Here is a 22836-nt window from a genome sequence, read left to right as displayed (position 1 = left end):
TTCCTGGTACACAGCAAAAAAAGCTCCATTCTTAAGAATTTTGCAGAGATTCACTGCTACTTCTGCAAAGAATACCGCATTAGGTATATTGATGTGCTATGAAATGCCAAGTGAAAATGTGCTACAATTGTTAAAATAAATGACCAAGTCCACACAGTATTGACTCAGTACCTTATTTGCTGCTAGCGTTTATCTGCACAAAAACCCCAAAGACATTCATCCCATGGATTGTTCCATTTATTAATGAGCCTTGCATTTTTGCTCGCTCACACAGACGTGCAACTACTTGGGAAGTGCATTTAGTGAAGAGCAATGATTCAGTCTAGCTGAAGTGATAGATCAAGATACTCCAGCTACTGAAGTCTAGTAGATGCCATTGGAAACTATACCTGTTACATACCTGAAGTGTATAGTTCTAGCTGTAGAGTTCCATAGAGCGTGCTGAAAATTGGCGTAAGATCTCCAGTGGCAATGGTTACAGAAAATGACTCTCTTGCAGTGCAGAGCTGCTCTCACAGATGGTTATGCTGTCTTCACAGCTCTATCAAGTTCACAAAAAAGTACTTAACATTTCCATTTACTGTTGAGATACGTATGGAAAGAAAAATACATATACATATCTACACACACATTCTGTAGCTAAGCTCATGCAATAAGATACTCCAAACTTACCGGCACCAAAAGTTTAATTATTACAACCAATATAAAAGCAAACACAAGGACACTTTGTTTTATCCCACAACCTTCATTCTCATTGTATATTATTATGAGACACCATTTTAAAATTAGGAATTCACAAACTAAGGCAACAGAAAAGATGCAACACATTACGTGAGAACACAGAGTGAGGAAGTAAGATTCTGACAATAACTTATGATTAGTTATAAGAAATATTGTAACAAATTTGAAAGAATCAGATATAGCTCCAATGTAGCCAGCTAAGTTTAAGTACATTTGTGCAAAGTGAGGCATAATTCTTTTGAGATCATTAAATTATTTTTTTTGTTGAAGTAACCATGATAGCAATCACCCATACTTACAGAAATATTATTATAATTTAATACGGATCCTGATGCTTAAAAACCTTCAGAAAATAGAATCAAATTCGAGTTACATGTTTACAAGCATGAAAAGACAGAAGTGAATAAAGCATTACTCTTGCTACAAATAATTCATTTTAGACCGAGATTTTTAAAGATAGCGTTTTCAAAATTGACTACTCTCAAATGAATTCAGGCTGCCATCAGTTCTATTCTGATTTCTACAAGGCTTATCCCATGCCAAGAATTTCCTGCAAAATTCAGTTGTAAAAAGTTATAAGAAACACCACGTTATCTGACAGAAGAGATGTCTATAGAGGCAAATGACTCTGTTCAAATCCAGAGAGTCCTTTTTTTAAAAAAATACAAATTCTGGCTTGGCTGGGAAATCTTGACACATATAATAGATCCTTGTCAATGGATATTAAACACAAAAGAAATGGGGTCACGCTCTATCCCCCAGAAAGGGCTGGTTTACATCAAGAATGCAAAAGGTTTTGTTTTGCAAAATTTTAGTTACAAAATGTCAGTGATTATTACAGTTAAGTTAAACGCAAAAAATAAAGCACACTAAATAACCTAAGGCACATTTTTCAATGCAGTATATTTATCTCTCTCCTCCATTATAAGTTCATTTAGTCCAGCCTATCAGTGATCTTAGTACCTCATTTAAATGGTCAAAGCTCTCCTGCATTCCTAAGTGCAAAACATAAATCATATCTTCAGACCAGAGTGTTCCAACTGCTCAAGATTCACCACGTTTTAAAACCTTGCTCTTGAGACGCCGATGTTCATTTTACAGGCAGGAGCTGAAAAGACATGGCACAGTCTACAAGCCAGCTGGAGGGGGCCATCCAGACTTTGCCCTGCCGAATTTTCTCTGGCTTGAATTTAGAAGACCCATCATAGATTACATACTGAGTGCAAAACCTTTGGTCAGAAGCGGATTCCGCGTGGTAAGCCACCGTGTTGACCGTCTGCGTCACATCACTGTCTGGTTTGGGCTGCCTAACCAGAATTTGTCCTCCTGCTGCTTTCACCAACTCTACAAGATCACTCTTCTGGTGGTGATTGAAAGATCCCAAAAAATAGAAGTAGCATCCGTCAAACAACTTTGGCAGCTAAGTAGAAGGGGGAAAAAAAAAAAAGTATAAATACAGGACTTTGCAACTGAACACACAGGGGAAAAAAAAAGTGGAAAGGAAGAATTTGTGCCTACAAAAAAATACAATTTGAAGTAACCAACACTGGAAGCTAGAACAGTAATTTAACATTTAAGGTCCTCAGTATAAGCGTGCAACCAAGAAAAGTTGCTTACGCGGTAAATTCTTGCTTATATTTAAATATTTTCCAACACAACACGGTTTAACTACGAGCTAGGAATATTTACAGCTACTGCTACAATACATTTAATGAACTTCTCCAGCGTAGCCCAGAAAGCAACCAGAAATTAACCCAGTTAAATATAAAAGTGCCTCTATATGGAAACAAGCAGTAATAAAATCATTTTTCTTTCAACTTTCGTGCAATTTCAACAAGGTTCTAAAGCTGAGCAGAGAAGACCAAACCAGCATCACCTGCTGTCCCATACAACTTCTTCCATGAATTTAGTTCAGCACGCCTTCTGACAAGGTTAAAGCAACTTATCCACTAATAGAGAAAGATGACAGCTTTATGGGTGTTCCCAGTTCTTTCGATCACCTTGCGCATAATCCAATTTCTGTACAAGACCGCATTAAAATTTTACATCCACTGCACCTGCACATGTGGCAAAGGGCAAAAATGTATGAACCAAAAGGTCATTAAGATAATCTGTCTCAAGCAATAAAACCCACCAGCTGTTCTCTGTTGAGCCGGCCTCTTTGTGGGCCACCTTGGATTTCATACTTCTCTTCTTGTTCTCGTACTGTACTTTGCAGACAGGCTTGTACCCCTACAAAAATCACAATAAGGAAGGCAAAGATTAGAGATCCCATGTTTTAACAGAGGCTTGCATGTCATTTTAGGGACCAAAGAGTTGCACTAAAATAAAAGGATTACCCACAGTGCAAAACATAGCATCAAAGCTCGTGTGCTTTAGAAGGTTGCTTTTAAACTTGAAAAAAATTTACAGCAGTGGTTGAAGATGCAAGTTAGACAGAGGGAAGCAGTATCACACTATCAGTGCTGTAAACACCAGGAATTAGTAGGTTTTCCTCTTACCCACTAAAGGTGAACCACTTAATGTCAAATGTCAAATTGCTGATCATTTGGAAGCTTAAACCCAGCGTGTAGAACCAACTCTGCAGTTACGAAATGGAAGCAATTGCCTGATAAAGAGCAATTACAAAGCAAGCACAAAGCTGATTCTGAACAGCTATGGCCTCAAATAACAAATGGGATAGGATTTCAAGGTCTCCAAGATCAGCACAAACTGGAGATTTATGCTAGGGTTTAACAGTGGCATTCATTTTTGTTACCACTGCTACATAATGAGACCGTCCTTTAGAGTCAAGGTGGTTTTATCTTGTTTTAAGGCTAGTTATTTTTTTCCCCAATACAGAATGCGCTGATGCTAATGTATGGCTAACATCACTTAAACATACTACCTGGCCTCACTTGGAAAGAGAAATTGCTGTGGTCACCCATTCAAGGATGGAACATTTTGCCCGCACATACGTTGTACTCATTAATAAAAATTACCCAAGAAAGAAATTTTGCAAAGGTGATTTTGAAAACTGTTCCGAGAGTTTAGAATGCTGTCAAGGTTGTAACTTTTAAAGTAGTACCTGACTCCTTGCAGTGTCTTTCTGACTCTTACTTCTACAATCTATGAAACCAATAGTATCAAAAAAAACCCCGAAAACAAAAAACAAACCGAAACCCAAACATCATGCTAACCAAAACCAGAAGTAAAATGACAGGGAGGGTGTGATCCTAAAAAAGAAGAAAGCACAAGAACATAATCTTGTGAAGTATCACTGACAAAGGAACTAGGGTATCGGGGCAGTCAACAGACAGGAATGTCTAATTTCAGCAGATCTTGAAAGCCAGCTGTTTGCCATCACAAAATGCAAGGGGAATTCTTATTTTAGTTACTAGAAGTCTTCCAATATACTTACATCAAAAAAGATCAACCTATACAGAAAACTAGGACTGGCTGAATACTATGTCAACACGTATCTCCCTCCACGTGCAAGTACCAGGTTGATGATTTGCATTTGTTCATTCCTTCAATGAAAATTAACGTGAACTTGTACAAAACTAGAATGGCAACCTAGCTGTGCATCTTCTGAAAAAGAAACCTTTATATTGATTATCAATAACAGCAATGGATATACCGATAACTTATTTTCAAAGCGCTCATGACTGAAAAGTGAATCTAAAAGTTGCTTCATTTTTATCATCACAATGCAGTAAGACTTCCTGTGTCAATTTGCCTAACTCACATGGCTATTCTTTCCTTCCAAGAAAACACAGATGTTAATGGGGGCCACTTACAATAAAGGAAAACCCTAGTTTTCCTTAAAATCTAGTCTCAAGAACAGAACTGTGCTTTATTTCAATCTACCATCAAACGCTCAATTTCAAGGACTTCCACCACAAAACTGAGGTTTTTATACAATAAGTACATCACAAATTGAGCATCCAGTGCCAACATCAGTAAATGTAGGAAATGTGACATGAAAGTAATAAAAGACTGAATGAATACAAAAGACTATGACGTCCTTTTGCACTCTTACTTCTCTGGGGGGAAAAAAGGAAAAAAAAAAAAAGGAAAAGAAAATGACTAATGTTAGTGGAATGTTTGTTTTAGCAGAAAACACAAAATAGACTATGTCTGTTTTGCATGCATAGGTATGTCCATTTTACACTGCCAAGTCCTCTGAGGAACTTGTAATGATGATCCTCTACGAGAGCAAGAAGAGACACTCACCTACATGTGTCCTGTTTTCACTATAAGAACCACAAGATAAACACGTTTCCTTGAAAAACTGGAAATATGCAAATAGACCATTAGCCTAGCCAGTGTCTGCATTATTAGCATTCTCATTAATTTTAACTTTTCTCAACCAGCTAGAATCAGAACAGATCTGTGTCATAACAGATTTGTGGCACAAAAGCTGTGTATTCCAGATAGAGTAAAAAGGCATGAATGTAAGTTCTTGGTTCCCAGGTGTTTCACTTTAAAATAAATACGTTGAGGCAACACCTTTCAGCCTATATACACAAAACCTCATGGAGCAACAGACTCTGTATGTTTTTTGATGACTGAGAAGTAATGAATTTTCAACTCCTGAACATATTTTTCATGCAGAAACAGAACTTGTCATATTTATCAAGCAGGACTTGTCATATTTGATAGATAAGAACAAGCGTTTTTTGGAACCATGGTGCTCAGGGACGTTTCAAGCAGCCTCGTCTAACCCTTCGTCTATGTGCAAGTAGCAAAAGAGGAAAGAAGTCATTGGAACCCTCAAGCTCAGAAAAGGTGGTGCTTCAGGCTTTGACACACTTCATGGCAATCTCACTATCAACAGCACAACTAATCCATAGGAAGAGCATCGCTTGGAAAGAGACAAGAGGACACAGAGAGGGTAACAGCGAAAGGAGAGTCTTAGGCACAAGGAAATGAGGCAAACAGCACATCACATAATCATAGCATCGTCTAGGTTGGAAGGGACCTTTAAGACCATCTAGTCCAGCCATCAACCTAACTCTGATAAAAAAAAACAACAACCCATCACTAAACCATGTTACTGAGCACTATGTCAACCCGTCTTTTATAAACTTCCAGGGATAGTGCCTCAACCACTTCCCTGGGCAGCCCATTCCAATGCTTAATAACCCTTTCAGCGTAAAAATGTTTCCTGATGTCTAGTCTGAACCTGTGATGTGTCATCAGAATCATGGTTTAGCTATATTTTCAGAAAACTGATGCAGGTAGCAACCAACGTTTGAGGAAGGTGCTTACAACCCTAAGGTTGTAAGTCAAAGAATAACTTTCCACAGGGCAAGTTTTCCTAACTAGAAGAAGGAAGCTAAAATAATTTAGGCAATAGAGACCAGTATGTCCTAATAGTCCGAGTGAGGTTCTCAAAGACAGTATAAAACAGCTTTGTTTGTGTTACAGTGTCATCTGAAAGCACCAGGCACATTCAAGCTTTATCATTTTTCTAAAGAGATGGTACAACCACCACAGCATCACCTTGTGCTTAAAAACCTCCATGTCACACTTAAGAGCAGGGATGCAAACAGAAGATCAGAGCATACTGTAGACACTTCAAGTTTTTTTTAATTATTTTTTTTTTACAGCTAAGGATTTTATTTTCTGTGAAAAATGAGTGCTGAGTCCACTTAGTAAAGCCCAGGTCTTTTTCTTTAATATTATTAATTTTAAAGCCGCTAATGTGTAAGTGGCTGGATAACACGACAGCCCTCTTTTAATAAGCTCTACATCAGACTGAGCATCATCCTGATTAAGAGGACATATAAAAGGAAATAAAATCCCACACTGTATTCAAACGTATATCACTCCATTATTTTTATAAGGAAAATTCCAGTAGCTCTGCAGACCTTACAGCACTCCCATTTAAGTCAGAGGCACAGTGCCCTTTGACTTCCAACAGGAACCATATTAAATTGCTTCCCAGAACTCCTGAGATTCCAGACTCTCATTTTTTGGGCATTGTATTGAAAACCCACCAGCAAGCACTTGATGTGAAGAACGCTGGCCAAATGAATGGGCTGAAAAAAAGAACTCCTATTATCCTAATTAAAAAGTGATCAGGCAACCATCAATACTATGCCATCTCCCTTCTGAAATCAAGATGGTCACCTTAATCATTTATGCAAAAGAAGTATCAGAACAGGACTGACAATCTCAAAAGGACAAGGACATCCTTAAAGCTTTCTGGAAATGGAGGCGAAAGTAAACTTGTTTCTGAGAAGACACATGTAATTATCAGAGGGGGTAGAGATCAGGGTTACATTGTTTTCCTTCCCACATTTACAGCTTGTACATTCTTTACAGGCAAGCCTGACTAAAAATCTGCTCTGTTTTGTTGTAAAAAAAACAAAAGACCACTTAACTTACTCAGGATCTCAGCCAATCTTAATTTATTCCATGATACTATTGCCATTAAGAGCTGTGGACCTTCCAGGCTTGAGGTTGATCAAGTTTAGTCATTTAACATAGAATAGTTTGAGTTGGAAGGGACCTTAGAAGGCCATCGAGTCCAACCTCCCCCACAATGAGCAGGGATATTTTCAAGTAGATCATGTTGCTCAAACCCCACCCAATCTGAAAGTTTCCAGGGATGGGGTATCTACCACCTCTCTGGGAAACCTCTCCAGTGTTTCACCACCTAGTTTAAATCTAGACTAAAACTATCTTTCAGTTTAAAGCCATTACCCCTTGCCCTGTCGCAACAAGCCCAGCTAAGAGGTTTGTCCCCAGCTCTCCTGTAGGCCCCCTTTAGGTACTGAAGGCTGCTATAAGGTCTCCCCTGTCCCTTCTGAACTGCCTGTAGCCATGGATAGCTGCACTCCAGTCATGGGATTTGTCTCAGCAGGTTTCAGTAGTGGCAACTAGCAGCACAATGGCTTCCAACTCCTCCTGTTCATCACCCACGCTGCCTGCATTGGTGTAGATGCACTTCAGCTGGGCTGTCAGCTGTGCCACCTTCTTAGAGGAACACCCTTTAATCCCTTTGGGGTATTTCACTTGGCTCCTATTATCTCAGGAGCCCCTGGTTCATCTCCATAAGACTTCAAGCGTGCTGCAGTGCAGCCAGCACATTTCAGAGCAACAGGCTGCAGGTCCTCACTAGCACCCCATCCCTCTAACTGTTGCCTGTTGTCCCACAGCTTGTCACAGCCAAGCCTGATATTGTCCCTTTCCCCCTTAATCCTAGTTTAAAGTTCTGTCAACAAGTCCTGCCAGCTCATGAACCAAGACCCTCTTCCCCCTTTGAGAAAGGTGGATGGCATCTGACACCAGCAAGCGTGGTGCCATGTAGGCCATTATCAAAAAACCCAAAATTATGGCAGTGAGACCAACCACGGAGCCATGTATTAATAGAGGTGTATATGTACATCTCTAGAAATGTATAAAAAGAAACAGACTTGTCTGTTTCTTCCAGCGTCACTGCCCACAACTGAGAGGAGAGGAAAAAATAATCTGTGCTCCAGATGCCCTTACCAACTGTTCCAAAGCCCCGAAGTCCCCTTTGATCCCTCCTGGACTATATGTTGTGGCTTCATCGCCACACAACACGTTCTCTTCCCTAAAGAGAAGAGGGTGATTATTGCAACTACGCTTTACTGGCCCTCTAGTTCCATCACAGCAGTCCTTGGATCAGTTACCCCCACAAGGGTAAGACTTGTACCAAGGCAACTGGCATATTTCCATGTCACATGGACCAGAGCTGTTCTGCAAAGCCCAGTTCAAGCGGGCACACGCTCAAAGCTTGCCTGGCAGAAGATCACACTGGGGCAAGATGACATGAGCAGAGGGGGTCATGCAAGGTTCCTCCCTAGAAACACAGAACATTAGAAGTTTAAAAGCCTCTTAAATGGGTGATTTCACACCTGCAATTTGTAAATATAAACAAGGTCATTTGCACCAAATTCTAGCAAAAACCCAGCCTGCATTAAGGTCCCTAGAAAATACTGCAGAAAAAGATTTTTCGCTTAATACAACCGCATTTTAGCTTGATGCCACCTCATTTGGCAAAGAGAATACTGCTCATTTTTTTCCCCTCATTATCAAGATCAGTAAAGCATCACTACTTATACTGATCCTGATTACTTCACTGAACAGCTGCCCCTGCCTTCTCTCCTTCCAGTGTATAAGGAGCAAGCAGGTTAAAAGGGTTCCCACTCTAATGGCATCGTTAATTGACCTTTGATACAACCATAGCTATTAGTACTGGAAATAAAGAAATCATTATTTGCAAAATTTAAGATCAGAGCCCTATAATCCTTATTCATGTAAGTCTTATTGGTTTATAATGAAACTAACTGCATCAGCAAAACCAATTTAAACAGGATGAAGTACAAAAAGAACTGGTTGCCAAGAACAAGTTGTAATCACCACAGATACCCAGGGGTAGCTCTCAGTAACTCAATTAGCCTGACTGGAGTTTTGCTGGATTTGCATTAATAAAGCAAAGAGCAGGGGTTAGTCCCACAAATCTCTTAGAACAGCTAAAAGTAATTTAGAAATACACGACAGCAACAAAGAAGATAAGATACTACACGTTCAAGATCTAGTAGAGATTGCAACTGAAACTTCCTCAGCTTACTCTGCACTAGGTTTAAAGACTTACATGCAGATTGAGTAAAGCTTGATGAGATTATTTTTCCTAGAAAAGGAGGAAATCTGGGCTGAGAGAAAGCCTTAGGGGGATTTGGCATGGCTAGCTTCAATTTGCTTTCATCAACAGCATCACTGGTCTTTGCTACAGCACAGAGAAGAATTTTTATACTGTCTCTTATATGCTTATAATGTAACTTTAGAATCACAGACTTTCATGGAGCAAAGTAGAGATCTCACTTCGTGAAACAAGACCAGTCTATTTCTCCAACACATGGAAATGACACAAGATGCTGCAGAGACTAAAATGAATCTGCTTAAGAATGGTAATTAACAAGTTAATCCAGGTGATATTTATTAAGTATGATGGAGCAGATGCTTAGAAAGTCTTTAAGCATCAATTGCCAGAAGTTAGCAGCATGTAATATGAAAATCATTACTTCACTTAAACCTCCAAGTGTCCTATCTCCTTTAGGAAACCAGCATTTGCCACAGATGTTTTCTAGACTGGAGGCAGCAACTCCTAAGGTGCAGAGCACAGGATAAATTCCACTGGAATGCTCATCCTTGCTCCAGATCCTCTTACATGCTTTTAAATGGAAGTAGTGATATTCCCCATCCTTTGCCTCAGAATGGGCTTCCTTAGTGTAAGGTTTCCTTCAAACCAAAACTGAATTGGAACAAAAGGAATCTCTAAATATGATAAACTGAACATTTGGGTAACACAGAACAGAAAGAGCAGTGCAAGCATGGTTTCCTTTTCCTCTAGACCTTTTTTCAAACCAGCCCACTTCCCCATTCTGCGAAGGCAAACACCAGATTGAAGACATCTTCACCATCATTTTCTCCTCTGCAAATCCCAGCAGCTTCAGTCTAAACTTGCGCCAAGTTTGATGCAAAACTGTTTCACTCCTCACTTCCAGAAGGGGCAGACACTGTGGGAGCTCAGAGGTTCAGACCCTGTTGATGGGAACCACCTCCACTGTACACCCAATACAACAAGAACATGTGCATGCACTTTAGGTAGTCCTACTACCTCTAGATAGTTCTACCACCTCCCACAGAGCTGCCTTTTGTAGAGGGGGGCAGTTGAAGCAAGTCTCCAGCTGGAAAACAAGCATGAAACTCCAGTGATCAAAAGTTTTGAGCTGTTTTAAGGAGGGAGGGCTTTGCTGAGTATCAGCCTGTTATCTAAAAGATGTTTATGCATGGAAGAGAGACAGTCCAAACTTGAGAAACAAGCAGCTCAAACAGCTTTGCACGTCCCTTGTCTAATAGCCTAAACGAGGATGGGCATATTGTTCCAAGAAATTCAGAAAGCATTTTTCTCCTTGAAACGTCAGTCGTGCAATCCTCTAGCCGTTCCAGTCAACTCCCAGTTTCCTTACAGGAAAAACAGGGGGTTTTTTTGCATTCCTTTAAATGATCAGAGCTGAATCATTGCTGCTGCTGCTCCACGTAAGCAAAAGAGAGGAAGGAATAAGCAATCAGATGCTTAGAATTCTGCCAGACGCTTTGCTGCAAAGACTGACACAAGCTTGTTTCAATGCTTAACGTTTCCAAGATCATTTTTCATTCCCTCCTTTAACAGACGACAATCAGTTTAAGAAAAAAACAAGCTGAAGAGCTTATTAAAGATTTTTGGGTTTAATCACACTATTCTATGCTCTACGAAAAGCACAGAGAAAACACAGTGAGGCTTGAATCTTTGTCTCAGCCTGCTTGCAGAAGGATAACGATATGCTTTGTGCCCTATTACTGTCCCAGAAATAATGAGGGCAATAAAATAATGAAACCAATGAAAGATATGGCCAAGGGCAAGGAGCACAGTGACAACAGTGTCTCAATTGAATTCTGTGCTGCTTTGAAAGTGGATATATTGCTGACAGTGTGTTATATATGGAAAATAAAGAACTGCAACTGGTTAAGGTGAAATTTTTCTTCTGTGAAGATCTAATAATACCATCTTGCAGTGATAACATCCTTTCATCCTAATCTTCTACCTGAAGACGAAAGGAAACCCGAAAACTGAAGACACATATTTAAATCTTGCCTCTCTAATGCTTAGAGGCCCTACATTTAGCTCAAACTCTGCTGGAAAATTCCACATTCTCTCTCTACTGATACTAATGGACGCTGTATCTGTATGTATAGACACATGTGTAGATACAAGAGATTAAAATTGCTCTTTATTAGAAAATCACAGCTTGAAAGCCTGCTGTAATTGAAGAGTTAACATAAGAAATGAAATACTCATTGAATACTCTCAAATGAAATACTGTTTTTTGCAAGCATGCAATGTTTTTTGAAAAAAGTGGTGTAATTAAGTGTAGGCTATAAATACAACTTTAGAAATAACAGTCAAATGCGGCTTACCTGGTAGTAAAAAAAAATTCAAATGCTCACTTATGCATAGTCAGCATTTTATTAAGTGCTACATCAAGCTTTGTTTTTTCAAATTTTTCAGTAAAGTTTTTGAACATGAATTTACTGCAAGTGAACACTTTAGAACACTGAACTATAAGCAATTCCTTCAATTTATTTCCGGTGGCTTTGACAGAACTAAGTCAGAATATGCACATACATTTGGAAGTTTACTTGCATAACATTTAAGGAAACTTATCCAAATACTAGTCAAAAAAGCCACAATAAATAAAGAGAGAAATTATGGAAAAGCAAAGACCTCTTTTTTTCCTAGACAAATGTTCCATCAGCAGGAGTCCCATTATTTGTTATAACAATCTTTAACTTGTAATGACTCTGAAGAAGACTAATAACAGACTGGTGGGAACAGATGGAGTGGTGTTGTTAATTATAGGCACTTAGCTGCATCAGACCCCATGAGTTATTACTAACATTTCCCACTAGGGAGGAGAATCACTCGCTTTTAAGTAGTATGTTGCTTACTAAGCTGGGAGCATTAGCAGTCGAGGATTGTACTAATCAGTACTAACAACATAAAATAAAACTTAGCTGCAAACAAAAAAAAAAAAACCCAACGAAAATACTCCCTGAATAACCCCCACACTATTCTATTTATGCAGCATGTAATATGAAAATCATTACTTCACTTAAACCTCCAAGTGTCCTATCTCCTTTAGGAAACCAGCATTTGCCACAGATGTTTTCTAGACTGGAGGCAGCAACTCCTAAGGTGCAGAGCACAGGATAAATTCCACTGGAATGCTCATCCTTGCTCCAGATCCTCTTACATGCTTTTAAATGGAAGTAGTGATATTCCCCATCCTTTGCCTCAGAATGGGCTTCCTTAGTGTAAGGTTTCCTTCAAACCAAAACTGAATTGGAACAAAAGGAATCTCTAAATATGATAAACTGAACATTTGGGTAACACAGAACAGAAAGAGCAGTGCAAGCATGGTTTCCTTTTCCTCTAGACCTTTTTTCAAACCAGCCCACTTCCCCATTCTGCGAAGGCAAACACCAGATTGAAGACATCTTCACCATCATTTTCTCCTCTGCAAATCCCAGCAGCTTCAGTCTAAACTTGCGCCAAGTTTGATGCAAAACTGTTTCACTCCTCACTTCCAGAAGGGGCAGACACTGTGGGAGCTCAGAGGTTCAGACCCTGTTGATGGGAACCACCTCCACTGTACACCCAATACAACAAGAACATGTGCATGCACTTTAGGTAGTCCTACTACCTCTAGATAGTTCTACCACCTCCCACAGAGCTGCCTTTTGTAGAGGGGGGCAGTTGAAGCAAGTCTCCAGCTGGAAAACAAGCATGAAACTCCAGTGATCAAAAGTTTTGAGCTGTTTTAAGGAGGGAGGGCTTTGCTGAGTATCAGCCTGTTATCTAAAAGATGTTTATGCATGGAAGAGAGACAGTCCAAACTTGAGAAACAAGCAGCTCAAACAGCTTTGCACGTCCCTTGTCTAATAGCCTAAACGAGGATGGGCATATTGTTCCAAGAAATTCAGAAAGCATTTTTCTCCTTGAAACGTCAGTCGTGCAATCCTCTAGCCGTTCCAGTCAACTCCCAGTTTCCTTACAGGAAAAACAGGGGGTTTTTTTGCATTCCTTTAAATGATCAGAGCTGAATCATTGCTGCTGCTGCTCCACGTAAGCAAAAGAGAGGAAGGAATAAGCAATCAGATGCTTAGAATTCTGCCAGACGCTTTGCTGCAAAGACTGACACAAGCTTGTTTCAATGCTTAACGTTTCCAAGATCATTTTTCATTCCCTCCTTTAACAGACGACAATCAGTTTAAGAAAAAAACAAGCTGAAGAGCTTATTAAAGATTTTTGGGTTTAATCACACTATTCTATGCTCTACGAAAAGCACAGAGAAAACACAGTGAGGCTTGAATCTTTGTCTCAGCCTGCTTGCAGAAGGATAACGATATGCTTTGTGCCCTATTACTGTCCCAGAAATAATGAGGGCAATAAAATAATGAAACCAATGAAAGATATGGCCAAGGGCAAGGAGCACAGTGACAACAGTGTCTCAATTGAATTCTGTGCTGCTTTGAAAGTGGATATATTGCTGACAGTGTGTTATATATGGAAAATAAAGAACTGCAACTGGTTAAGGTGAAATTTTTCTTCTGTGAAGATCTAATAATACCATCTTGCAGTGATAACATCCTTTCATCCTAATCTTCTACCTGAAGACGAAAGGAAACCCGAAAACTGAAGACACATATTTAAATCTTGCCTCTCTAATGCTTAGAGGCCCTACATTTAGCTCAAACTCTGCTGGAAAATTCCACATTCTCTCTCTACTGATACTAATGGACGCTGTATCTGTATGTATAGACACATGTGTAGATACAAGAGATTAAAATTGCTCTTTATTAGAAAATCACAGCTTGAAAGCCTGCTGTAATTGAAGAGTTAACATAAGAAATGAAATACTCATTGAATACTCTCAAATGAAATACTGTTTTTTGCAAGCATGCAATGTTTTTTGAAAAAAGTGGTGTAATTAAGTGTAGGCTATAAATACAACTTTAGAAATAACAGTCAAATGCGGCTTACCTGGTAGTAAAAAAAAATTCAAATGCTCACTTATGCATAGTCAGCATTTTATTAAGTGCTACATCAAGCTTTGTTTTTTCAAATTTTTCAGTAAAGTTTTTGAACATGAATTTACTGCAAGTGAACACTTTAGAACACTGAACTATAAGCAATTCCTTCAATTTATTTCCGGTGGCTTTGACAGAACTAAGTCAGAATATGCACATACATTTGGAAGTTTACTTGCATAACATTTAAGGAAACTTATCCAAATACTAGTCAAAAAAGCCACAATAAATAAAGAGAGAAATTATGGAAAAGCAAAGACCTCTTTTTTTCCTAGACAAATGTTCCATCAGCAGGAGTCCCATTATTTGTTATAACAATCTTTAACTTGTAATGACTCTGAAGAAGACTAATAACAGACTGGTGGGAACAGATGGAGTGGTGTTGTTAATTATAGGCACTTAGCTGCATCAGACCCCATGAGTTATTACTAACATTTCCCACTAGGGAGGAGAATCACTCGCTTTTAAGTAGTATGTTGCTTACTAAGCTGGGAGCATTAGCAGTCGAGGATTGTACTAATCAGTACTAACAACATAAAATAAAACTTAGCTGCAAACAAAAAAAAAAAAACCCAACGAAAATACTCCCTGAATAACCCCCACACTATTCTATTTATTTTATCTTTTCCAATCACTTATAAATATTAAAATTCTTCCACAAAGATTTAAACTCACGTCTCACTAATTAAATCTCAGCTACAGAAAGCTACATACCTTTACTGGCAACATTAGCCTTCTAAGCATCTGATTAGCAAGAAGATAAAATGAAGTAGAGGAAAACCACCCTAGCACGTATGATGGAAGGTAAGCAGACCTCCTGAACTGAATGAAGCCAAGAACCTTTGAAGCAGTTCTCTGCAGAAAAAAATATTATTCAGTCTTCAGGATCCTGTTTCAGAGCACCTGCACACACCCCTTCCAATTACACAACCCAAACATCGCCTCTGGGCCTTCTGAGTTTCCTGCTGCAACCCTACCTCCAAAGAGGAAACCATCTCCCTTGTGCTTATCAACAAAGTGTCTGGAGGTTATTAAATCCATCTGCTTGCTTAAGCAGAAACAGTATTTCTCCATGTCACATATTCAACAAGAAGCTACTCCTATTTGGAGGAATCACAGCACAGAGAGGGGACAATGTTTTTCCTTCGGAAACGCTCATAAGGCCAGAAACAGAAGCCACCGTAGGTGTTACAGAAAACATTTCTGAGGGGGCACCAAATCAACAGACCCTTTAAAAAAAAAAGCACAGAACAAGTCCATTGACTACCTGGGAACCAAATGAACACTGGTGAAAAAAAGTCCCATGTTTAAAGCGTCCGATGATGTGCCGTATTTGAAAAATTACTACACATCTTTTGAAGCTTTAAGCAGTGCCTTCAAAAACATTAGTTACTGGAAAATTTAAAGAATCCTTATATTCTGATGTTTAGTCACACAGTAGAAAACTGAAATGAAATTTGTCTGTCGGTTTTCCACAGATAATTAACTCATTTGTAGTGTACTTATTAGCTAAAAGGACTTAGCTGTAAAGATCAAGGGGAAGAAGATGGGTTTTACAACTACAATGAAAGCAGATACTAAGAAATACATTAGAATGAATAAATAAAAAACAGAATTTGGGGTGTAAGTCCAAAGAACAGCTCTGTATAGAAAAAGCACAGAGTGTAGAAAAAACTAATTACAGATTGCATGAAAGATGACATCAAACCTACTTGCATGCCAAGAGGACTTGCATGCTATGCAATCATCTTTCCCTGGAAATTACTATTTTAGTTGAAGAGCACTCCAGTCTGCAGGGTTCGTGTGTACAGAAATGAGTATTGAAAGTTGTATTATACATTTGATCTGCCTGAGCCTGTGATTGCATGAAGTCTGGCAATGTTCTCAACAAACAGAGAACTTCAGTGGAAAGTACAAACAGGGGTTATGAGCAGCTGACAGTATAACTTTGGTTAGAAGTTGTAACTTTCAACAGATCTCAGCAATAAAAATAAAAGCAAATAAGCAACACCTTGCCTTCCTACAGGCCTTGATCACATACCCCAAGCAAGCAAAAGTTTCCTATCAATTTTGATGGAAGCTGCTTCTAAGAAATCCAAGAATTTAACAAATTCCTTCCTCTTCTCCCAGGATATTTTCTATCATTTTCCAAATCCCTCTTAATGTAGCCATGTACAAATTCACTTCCTACTGACACTTGGGGTATGACCTACCCAATACTTCTAATAATGAAATGCACACATTTGCCAAGGAAGGGGCAGTTGTATTTAATTAAATCTCTTGTCATTCAGGAGATTAAAAAACAAAACCCTCACAACTTTATGTTGATCGTACTGATACTAGGGCAGTTGTTGAAAATTTTCTCTGGAATTCCTTCTCCAATTTCTGGTTACAAAGCTTGAAGAATCCCATATATTTTCTACTTACATTCAAACTTGAGGACCCAACATCCAGTCAGAACAGCCATCATACATTTGACAGTTCTTGGCATTGGAGCATCAGGGATAACAAGATGAGTTACTAGGAGAAAGATTACATCAGTAGAAGTAAAAGCACATAAAAAGCAGAGCCATGCCTGGCTAAGAAGCAACCAATCACCATTTAAAAAATAAACAGACTATAATAATTTATGAACCACTCTTTCCAGCACAAGTATCTGATTTTTGAGACTAAGATACGAGTAAGTGGAAGCACTATTAGAAGTTTTGTGGTTTCCAACATATACTTGCTATGAAAAAGGGAAACCATGCTTTTATAGTTCTAAGCTAACACCTAAAACTTCAAAAGAGGTTCTGGTTTATAGGATAGTACATTTTTCCAATCCTTTTAAAGTTATATTTAACTCTGACAGGAATCTTACTATGGAATCTCACTACTTTAACACAAAGCTAACAGAACTCAACTCAGAATTCTGGAGTATTAATCAGGGTGTGAAAGATGGGAGGGTAAAACTACCTGAGCATTTCTTTCACAAGCAGGAAAAGCACTCCAAAGAAAAATGAATAGGAAGGATTAAGACAATGTGATCCCCCTCAAAAGGGAACAACAACAACAAAAAAAAGCCACATAATTTGGCTCCATCCTCTTAATAAAGAGCGAAATTTGAAGGAAGGTAGCACATGAGGAAAAAATTGTCAACTTTTAGTCAGTGACATGCTCTTTCTAAAGGCACCATCTGCCTAAGATTCCCTTCTGCAACATTAAAGCCTTACAGGATGTCTCATACGAGCAGAGACCTTGGTAAAAGAAGTATAAAGAGAAGAGGTCTTTAAGGAGAACTTACAGATTTTAAATAACAGACAATATACTGTCAAACAGTGGCTTCTCCAGAAGTCTCCTGCCTCAGTAACCAGGCAGGCTTTATGAGTTTACATGCAACACAAGACACCATCGTTCCACTACTGCTATAATTCAAGGATTTCAGTAATTGCACTTATTAGATGCGACAAAAAGCTCTTGCAGCTACTATCTTAAAGGCAGAAGTGTAGAACTGCAGTTACTTAATATCTGGACAGAGACATTTCAACAAGACTGCATACCTTTGCTGTTAAATTCAGTACACCTTTGAGCCTTCAGAACTGTTGCCAGTTTGATCAGCAGTTTCTGTTGCTCCGAAGTAAGATTGCTCCCCAGTATAACAAGAGGTCCATCTCTTTGCTGGCTTGGGCTCGGAGCCTGCATGAACATAAAGTTCTACAGTAAACTGAATGGTTGGGAACATAAAGAAAGCAACTAACTTGTTTGACAGGTGTATCTAATAAAGAATAAGCATTTTGAAAAACAATTCACGGCAAGCTTAGTGGACAGGGTCTACAAATAAATCTCTATATAACAAAACAGCTCTAGAGGAAAAAAAACTAGATATTAGAGGCACTTCATTCAGCTTGTGAAAGGTATCAAACCAGCTTGTGCATCAGGTTTTTTCTTCTTTGCCTTTTTTTTTATTAAGACACTGGTGTGCACACACACAGCTGGTCAAACATTGTGTAAACAGCCTTGCTGACTCGAAGGAGAAAAAAATTTTCCCTCCTACTTTTAGTGAAGTATTACCAACAGATTCACTACCAATATGTTGAGTAACCTACATAACTCAACACCTGCATGTCCTTTTACTAAAAATGCCTCTAATACATTGCTCTGTATTTAAGGTTTTTTTATGCAGATACTACTAATGCAAAGTAGGAGGAGCTGCTTGCTAAAGTCTTATGCTGACAAAGATGTGCTACTTCAGCTCCTGGGTCTTTGTAAGTACTTCCAGATTCCCTAGTAGAGACACACCTTTGAGACCATTACCCTAAAGCTTTGGATCAAGCCATCCATATGAGCTGGTAACCATCCACCAGCACACACTCATCCCAAAGCAACTGTAAATAGTGAATGTTTTGTTTGGGACAGAAAAGCTGCATCTTACATCTGCTACAGGTGGGAGGAGCAGTCATATCTTTGCTGATTTAGCTCCAAGAGCTTACTTTTGGCCAGTGGGTATCTTATTACCCACTGGATCACAACAGGTTGTATAACCTGGAGTAGAATAGGACTGCTTGAGTTTAACCATCATTCTTTAGGAAGCATGAAGTCTGAATAATGTGATTTTGGTCACAAATCCTGAGAAGTATTTGGCAAAAAGGGGGGAAAAACAAAACCCCTAAAATAATCTTCAAAAAGCTGCTTTCAACTGCTGAGCTGGTATCTTCATTGTTGGACAAAGGACAATATTGGAACAGCCTTTTAAAAGCACACAAAAAGCACCTGGAGTAAAGACTGCTGCGGCTTTCAGCCAGTTCAGCAAATAGAACAAATTTAAATACGCAGAAAACAACAACAGCGTGTTCAATCACCAATACTTCAGGAATACTATATTGTTCATTCTCCTATAATAAAGCCACATTACAAGAAACATCCTTTATTTTCCCAGATAAAGCTATGATAACACAGAATATCATAGCTCATAAGCATCCCACATACATTCTAGAAATATTGTCCAAGTTAGTATCCCAGCCTATTTAAAATCTCCCTGTAAAGGCAGGTGATGTTCTGTACTTGGGTCCAAGCCTTCAATATTTACAAGATAAAATTATGGTTTTTTTAAAAAGCAAATGAAAACAAAAAACTTCCCTGTAAAGGCAGGTGATGTTCTGTACTTAGGTCCAAGCTTTCAATATTTACAAGATAAAATTATGTTTTTTTAACAAGCAAAAGAAAACAAAAAGCCACACACACTTACCTCACAGGGTTGGTTAAATGAAAATGATTCATTCTTCACTGGTAACATTAGCACAGACTTCATCTTTTCACTTTCTGCATAGTCCACAGGCCTCAGACCAAATATATTACTGGCAAAACAAGCACAGATGGGTTTAAGTAAATAAAATGTGACTTTATTCTTAACTAACTGGGCACATTAGCTGGGTAGCTTTCCCTCCCGCTTTCTTATTAATATGTAATTTCAGCTAAAAACCACAAAGCTTCAAGTAAGAATTGTGTCTAAAACAGATGGCTACTGAATTACAAGCTGCTGCATTCAACCGAGGAGTAAGGGATGTTCAGAGCAGTGTGTTCAGTTAAATAAACCACAGTCCTTGCTAAACTGTTTCACTTTGTTATCATTCACAGGACCTTTAGAAATTTCAGCTTTAATCTTTGATGGCAGTCATATAACCAAGAAAAAAAAAAATAAACGTATTTTTGGCTTACCCATCTGCCATAAAAGCCATGTCAGAAGATTCAACACCCTGTGTTCAACATCGGAGCTTGATGTGGTTATGCTTTTATGGGAAAAGCTATCTCCTTCCTCCTTGGGAACTGCGACTCCCTCGCACTTCCAAAATTTGAGTATGCATCTCATTTTCCCTCAGCGTGCTGTTCTACAGCACCCGTTACAGCCAATTCATTCAAATTTTAGTTGTTTTGCCCATTTTGTTGAACACTATTCATCCTATGTGGCACTTCAGTTATTAGATACGCTTCAAGACCCATTTCCTCCCCCATTCTTTCAGCATTACCCAGAACAGATATGATCTGCTATAAACACACCATCCAGCACAGCCCTGCCTTCTATCTCTGTTCCTCCCCCATTCTTTCAGCATTACCCAGACAGATACGATCTGCTATAAAGACACCATCCAGCACAGCCCTGGCTTCCATCTCTTCTCCACACAACTTTGGAGCTGCAGGACAGCAGCGAGTGGAGGAAAGCTTGAAACTGCAGAACAGGTGTAATTGCTGTTAACGAACACGATCCTCTCCCAGCACTCTGGGGAAATATTCTGCTTGCTTTGCCCTTTGTGGAAATAATGGCTATTCCAGCTGATCCTCTTCTCCCCACCTCATGGAGCTGGGGCTCTCAAAAGGCATAAGAAGAGCTCGTTAAGAAGGGGAAGCTTGTCACCGAGAACAAAGCCCTGAGTCTGTATCTGAAATCCAGCAAGCTTAGTCATCAAGCAATGAAACATTTAAAGAGGTCAAAAAACCACTGCATCTTCCAAGTACTGTCTCTTACTTCGCCACACAGAGTAGGAATCTAGGAAGCTTTATAGGGAATTCCACATGAGGCCATAACCCAATGCAGCCCAAAGAGAAGCTCCCATCACTAAGTCTTCACTTCAACTTAACTGGGGGGCTTCAGCTAGCGTAGAGCTCAAAGATGCATCTGACCTTAGCACCTTTCTGTGCTCCTGACTGAGCCCTGCTCACTAACAGAGCCTCTTGGGAAAACAACAATCCACAGAAATCCCACACAGAAGATTCTGGGATGGTATTTTTTACAATTGCTAATTCTACAATATTACCAACCCCAAGCTCTTCTGAGTTCCTAATGAGCGAAGAGCTCGCATAATACAAATTCTGCAAACTAAAAGATAATTGGTTAAATCTCAGCCCCAGTCCTGGGAGTTGCAGCCCATTAAATACTGTCGTGCTGTTCCTGCTTTGTCATGCATCATCAGGGTAGCTCTTGCCCTTTCTTTAAATAAGGGCCATATTCCACTCAAACTGCTGCAGGACAGAGCTCCTTTGAACAACACATCCAGAGGTGGAGGGGGGAGAAATATTAGCAGATACACTAAAATCACCTTTAGACTAGCTGGCTGACCTTTTCCTGTGAACTAAGCAGGGGGAGGAAATCACTGTCTGCCAGTAGCAGAGGTCTGGGAGTCACAGTAAGATCCTTGACTGTTGGAAAAAGCCTCATGAATGTTTACCATAGATAAATACATAGGCCATCACAGTGAAATATTTAACATTTTTTGCCAATTAAACTATACAAATAAGAGCTCCAGCTACTCCCTCTGTAGTCACTTAAAATTTTTTTCTGCATTTTTAAGATCATTTCAGTTGCCTCTTACCAGCGTATTACAAAATGCTGTCCTGTCATTATGCAGCATTGAAGAATTAATGGCTATTCATAGAATGTTAAGGCTGGCACAGTTAAAGTAAAATGTGACCTGAAAAAAGGAACACCAGCCCAAGGGATGGGCTTAAGACTTTTCAATATTTGCAACAAAGCAGCTTGTTGAGCTTAAGGGAAAAAAAAAATAGCCAAAACAGAAGAGGGTTTACAAAATAAAAACTGAGACAAGGAACACATCCTAACAACAGATTTCAACTATGGTATTGCTGTAATTTACACATCCGTTCCAAAGAGAAAGGATGAAAATTGAATTTGTTCTTTTTAATCACCCACTAACCATCCAAAAAGTAAAGAAGAGTAAAAAGAGACCTTGCCCAGTCTTTGTTGGTTTGATACAGTTAGCAGTGCAGTTACTCAAGAAACTGTTTTTAATATATTAAGAATATCTATTATTTTTCACCCTATGATCAGCATCAAGGACCAGAGCTATGCAGCCACAAGAACACCAGTAAGGCACAAGATTGGGAAACAGTAGCTTTTGGCAAAAACGCATGCTCAAATCTGTCTTTACTCAGCCACACTGAACAAGTGAAATCATCCACCTCATTTCAGACTAAAAACTGATTTTTGATCCAGTCTGCAAAACAAAATTAAGTGAGACATGCACATTAGGTCCACCCTAACACACAAACATGGCATTTTTAGAAATATTAATACCTCTGTTTGTGTGCTCCTACTACAGGTGTGGGTTTGTTGAGAACGGGTCCAGCGCATGTGAAGGCTTAACGGGACAAGTTCCACACTCAGAAAGAAGACACAAGTGTGTCTCTGGTGCTTCAGCTAGAATACAAGGTCTCTCAGACATACTTCTTCCTACCAGAATGCAAATGGGCTTTTTGCGAGTTGTTTTAAACCTTCAAGAGTCAGATGTATCCTTTGATGCAAGCAGTCTCCTCTTAGTCAGTCATCAAGGTACTGAATAGTCAGTAGAGGGCTCTTACAGCTAGAACAAATTCCAATCAAAGAGCAGGACGCCTGAGCTGAGAACAAAGGTGAGTCCAATGAAGAGAAACTTGATGCAATCTGCCAAGTATGACTTT

The 22836-nt window shown here is 39.1% G+C and overlaps 1 protein-coding gene across 2 annotated transcripts in view; it reads right to left on the bottom strand.

The window, feature by feature from the left end:
* Positions 1 to 668: 668 nt before the first annotated feature.
* LOC106893757 (BRCA1-associated RING domain protein 1-like) overlaps positions 669 to 22836 on the bottom strand; it is a 50521-nt gene continuing 28353 nt past the window's right edge. The window contains exons 7-12 of one of the 2 annotated variants that reach the window (XM_014951957.1): positions 19613 to 19721; positions 17928 to 18063; positions 16816 to 16908; positions 2876 to 2973; positions 1959 to 2161; positions 669 to 1849 (exon numbers count right to left, since the gene is read on the bottom strand). In XM_014951957.1, the coding sequence (XP_014807443.1) occupies positions 1837 to 1849; positions 1959 to 2161; positions 2876 to 2973; positions 16816 to 16908; positions 17928 to 18063; positions 19613 to 19721 (652 nt within the window). In that variant the 3' untranslated portion in view covers positions 669 to 1836. Of the gene's footprint in view, positions 2162 to 2875; positions 2974 to 16815; positions 16909 to 17927; positions 18064 to 19612; positions 19722 to 22836 lie in introns of both variants that reach the window. The other variant, XM_014951956.1, reaches the window with a different exon arrangement.

This window comes from Calidris pugnax, unplaced genomic scaffold (genome assembly GCF_001431845.1).
Source record: "Calidris pugnax isolate Ruff unplaced genomic scaffold, ASM143184v1 scaffold179, whole genome shotgun sequence".
In the NCBI taxonomy this organism is placed as follows: domain Eukaryota; kingdom Metazoa; phylum Chordata; class Aves; order Charadriiformes; family Scolopacidae; genus Calidris; species Calidris pugnax.
This window is presented reverse-complemented; position numbering and strand designations above follow the sequence as displayed.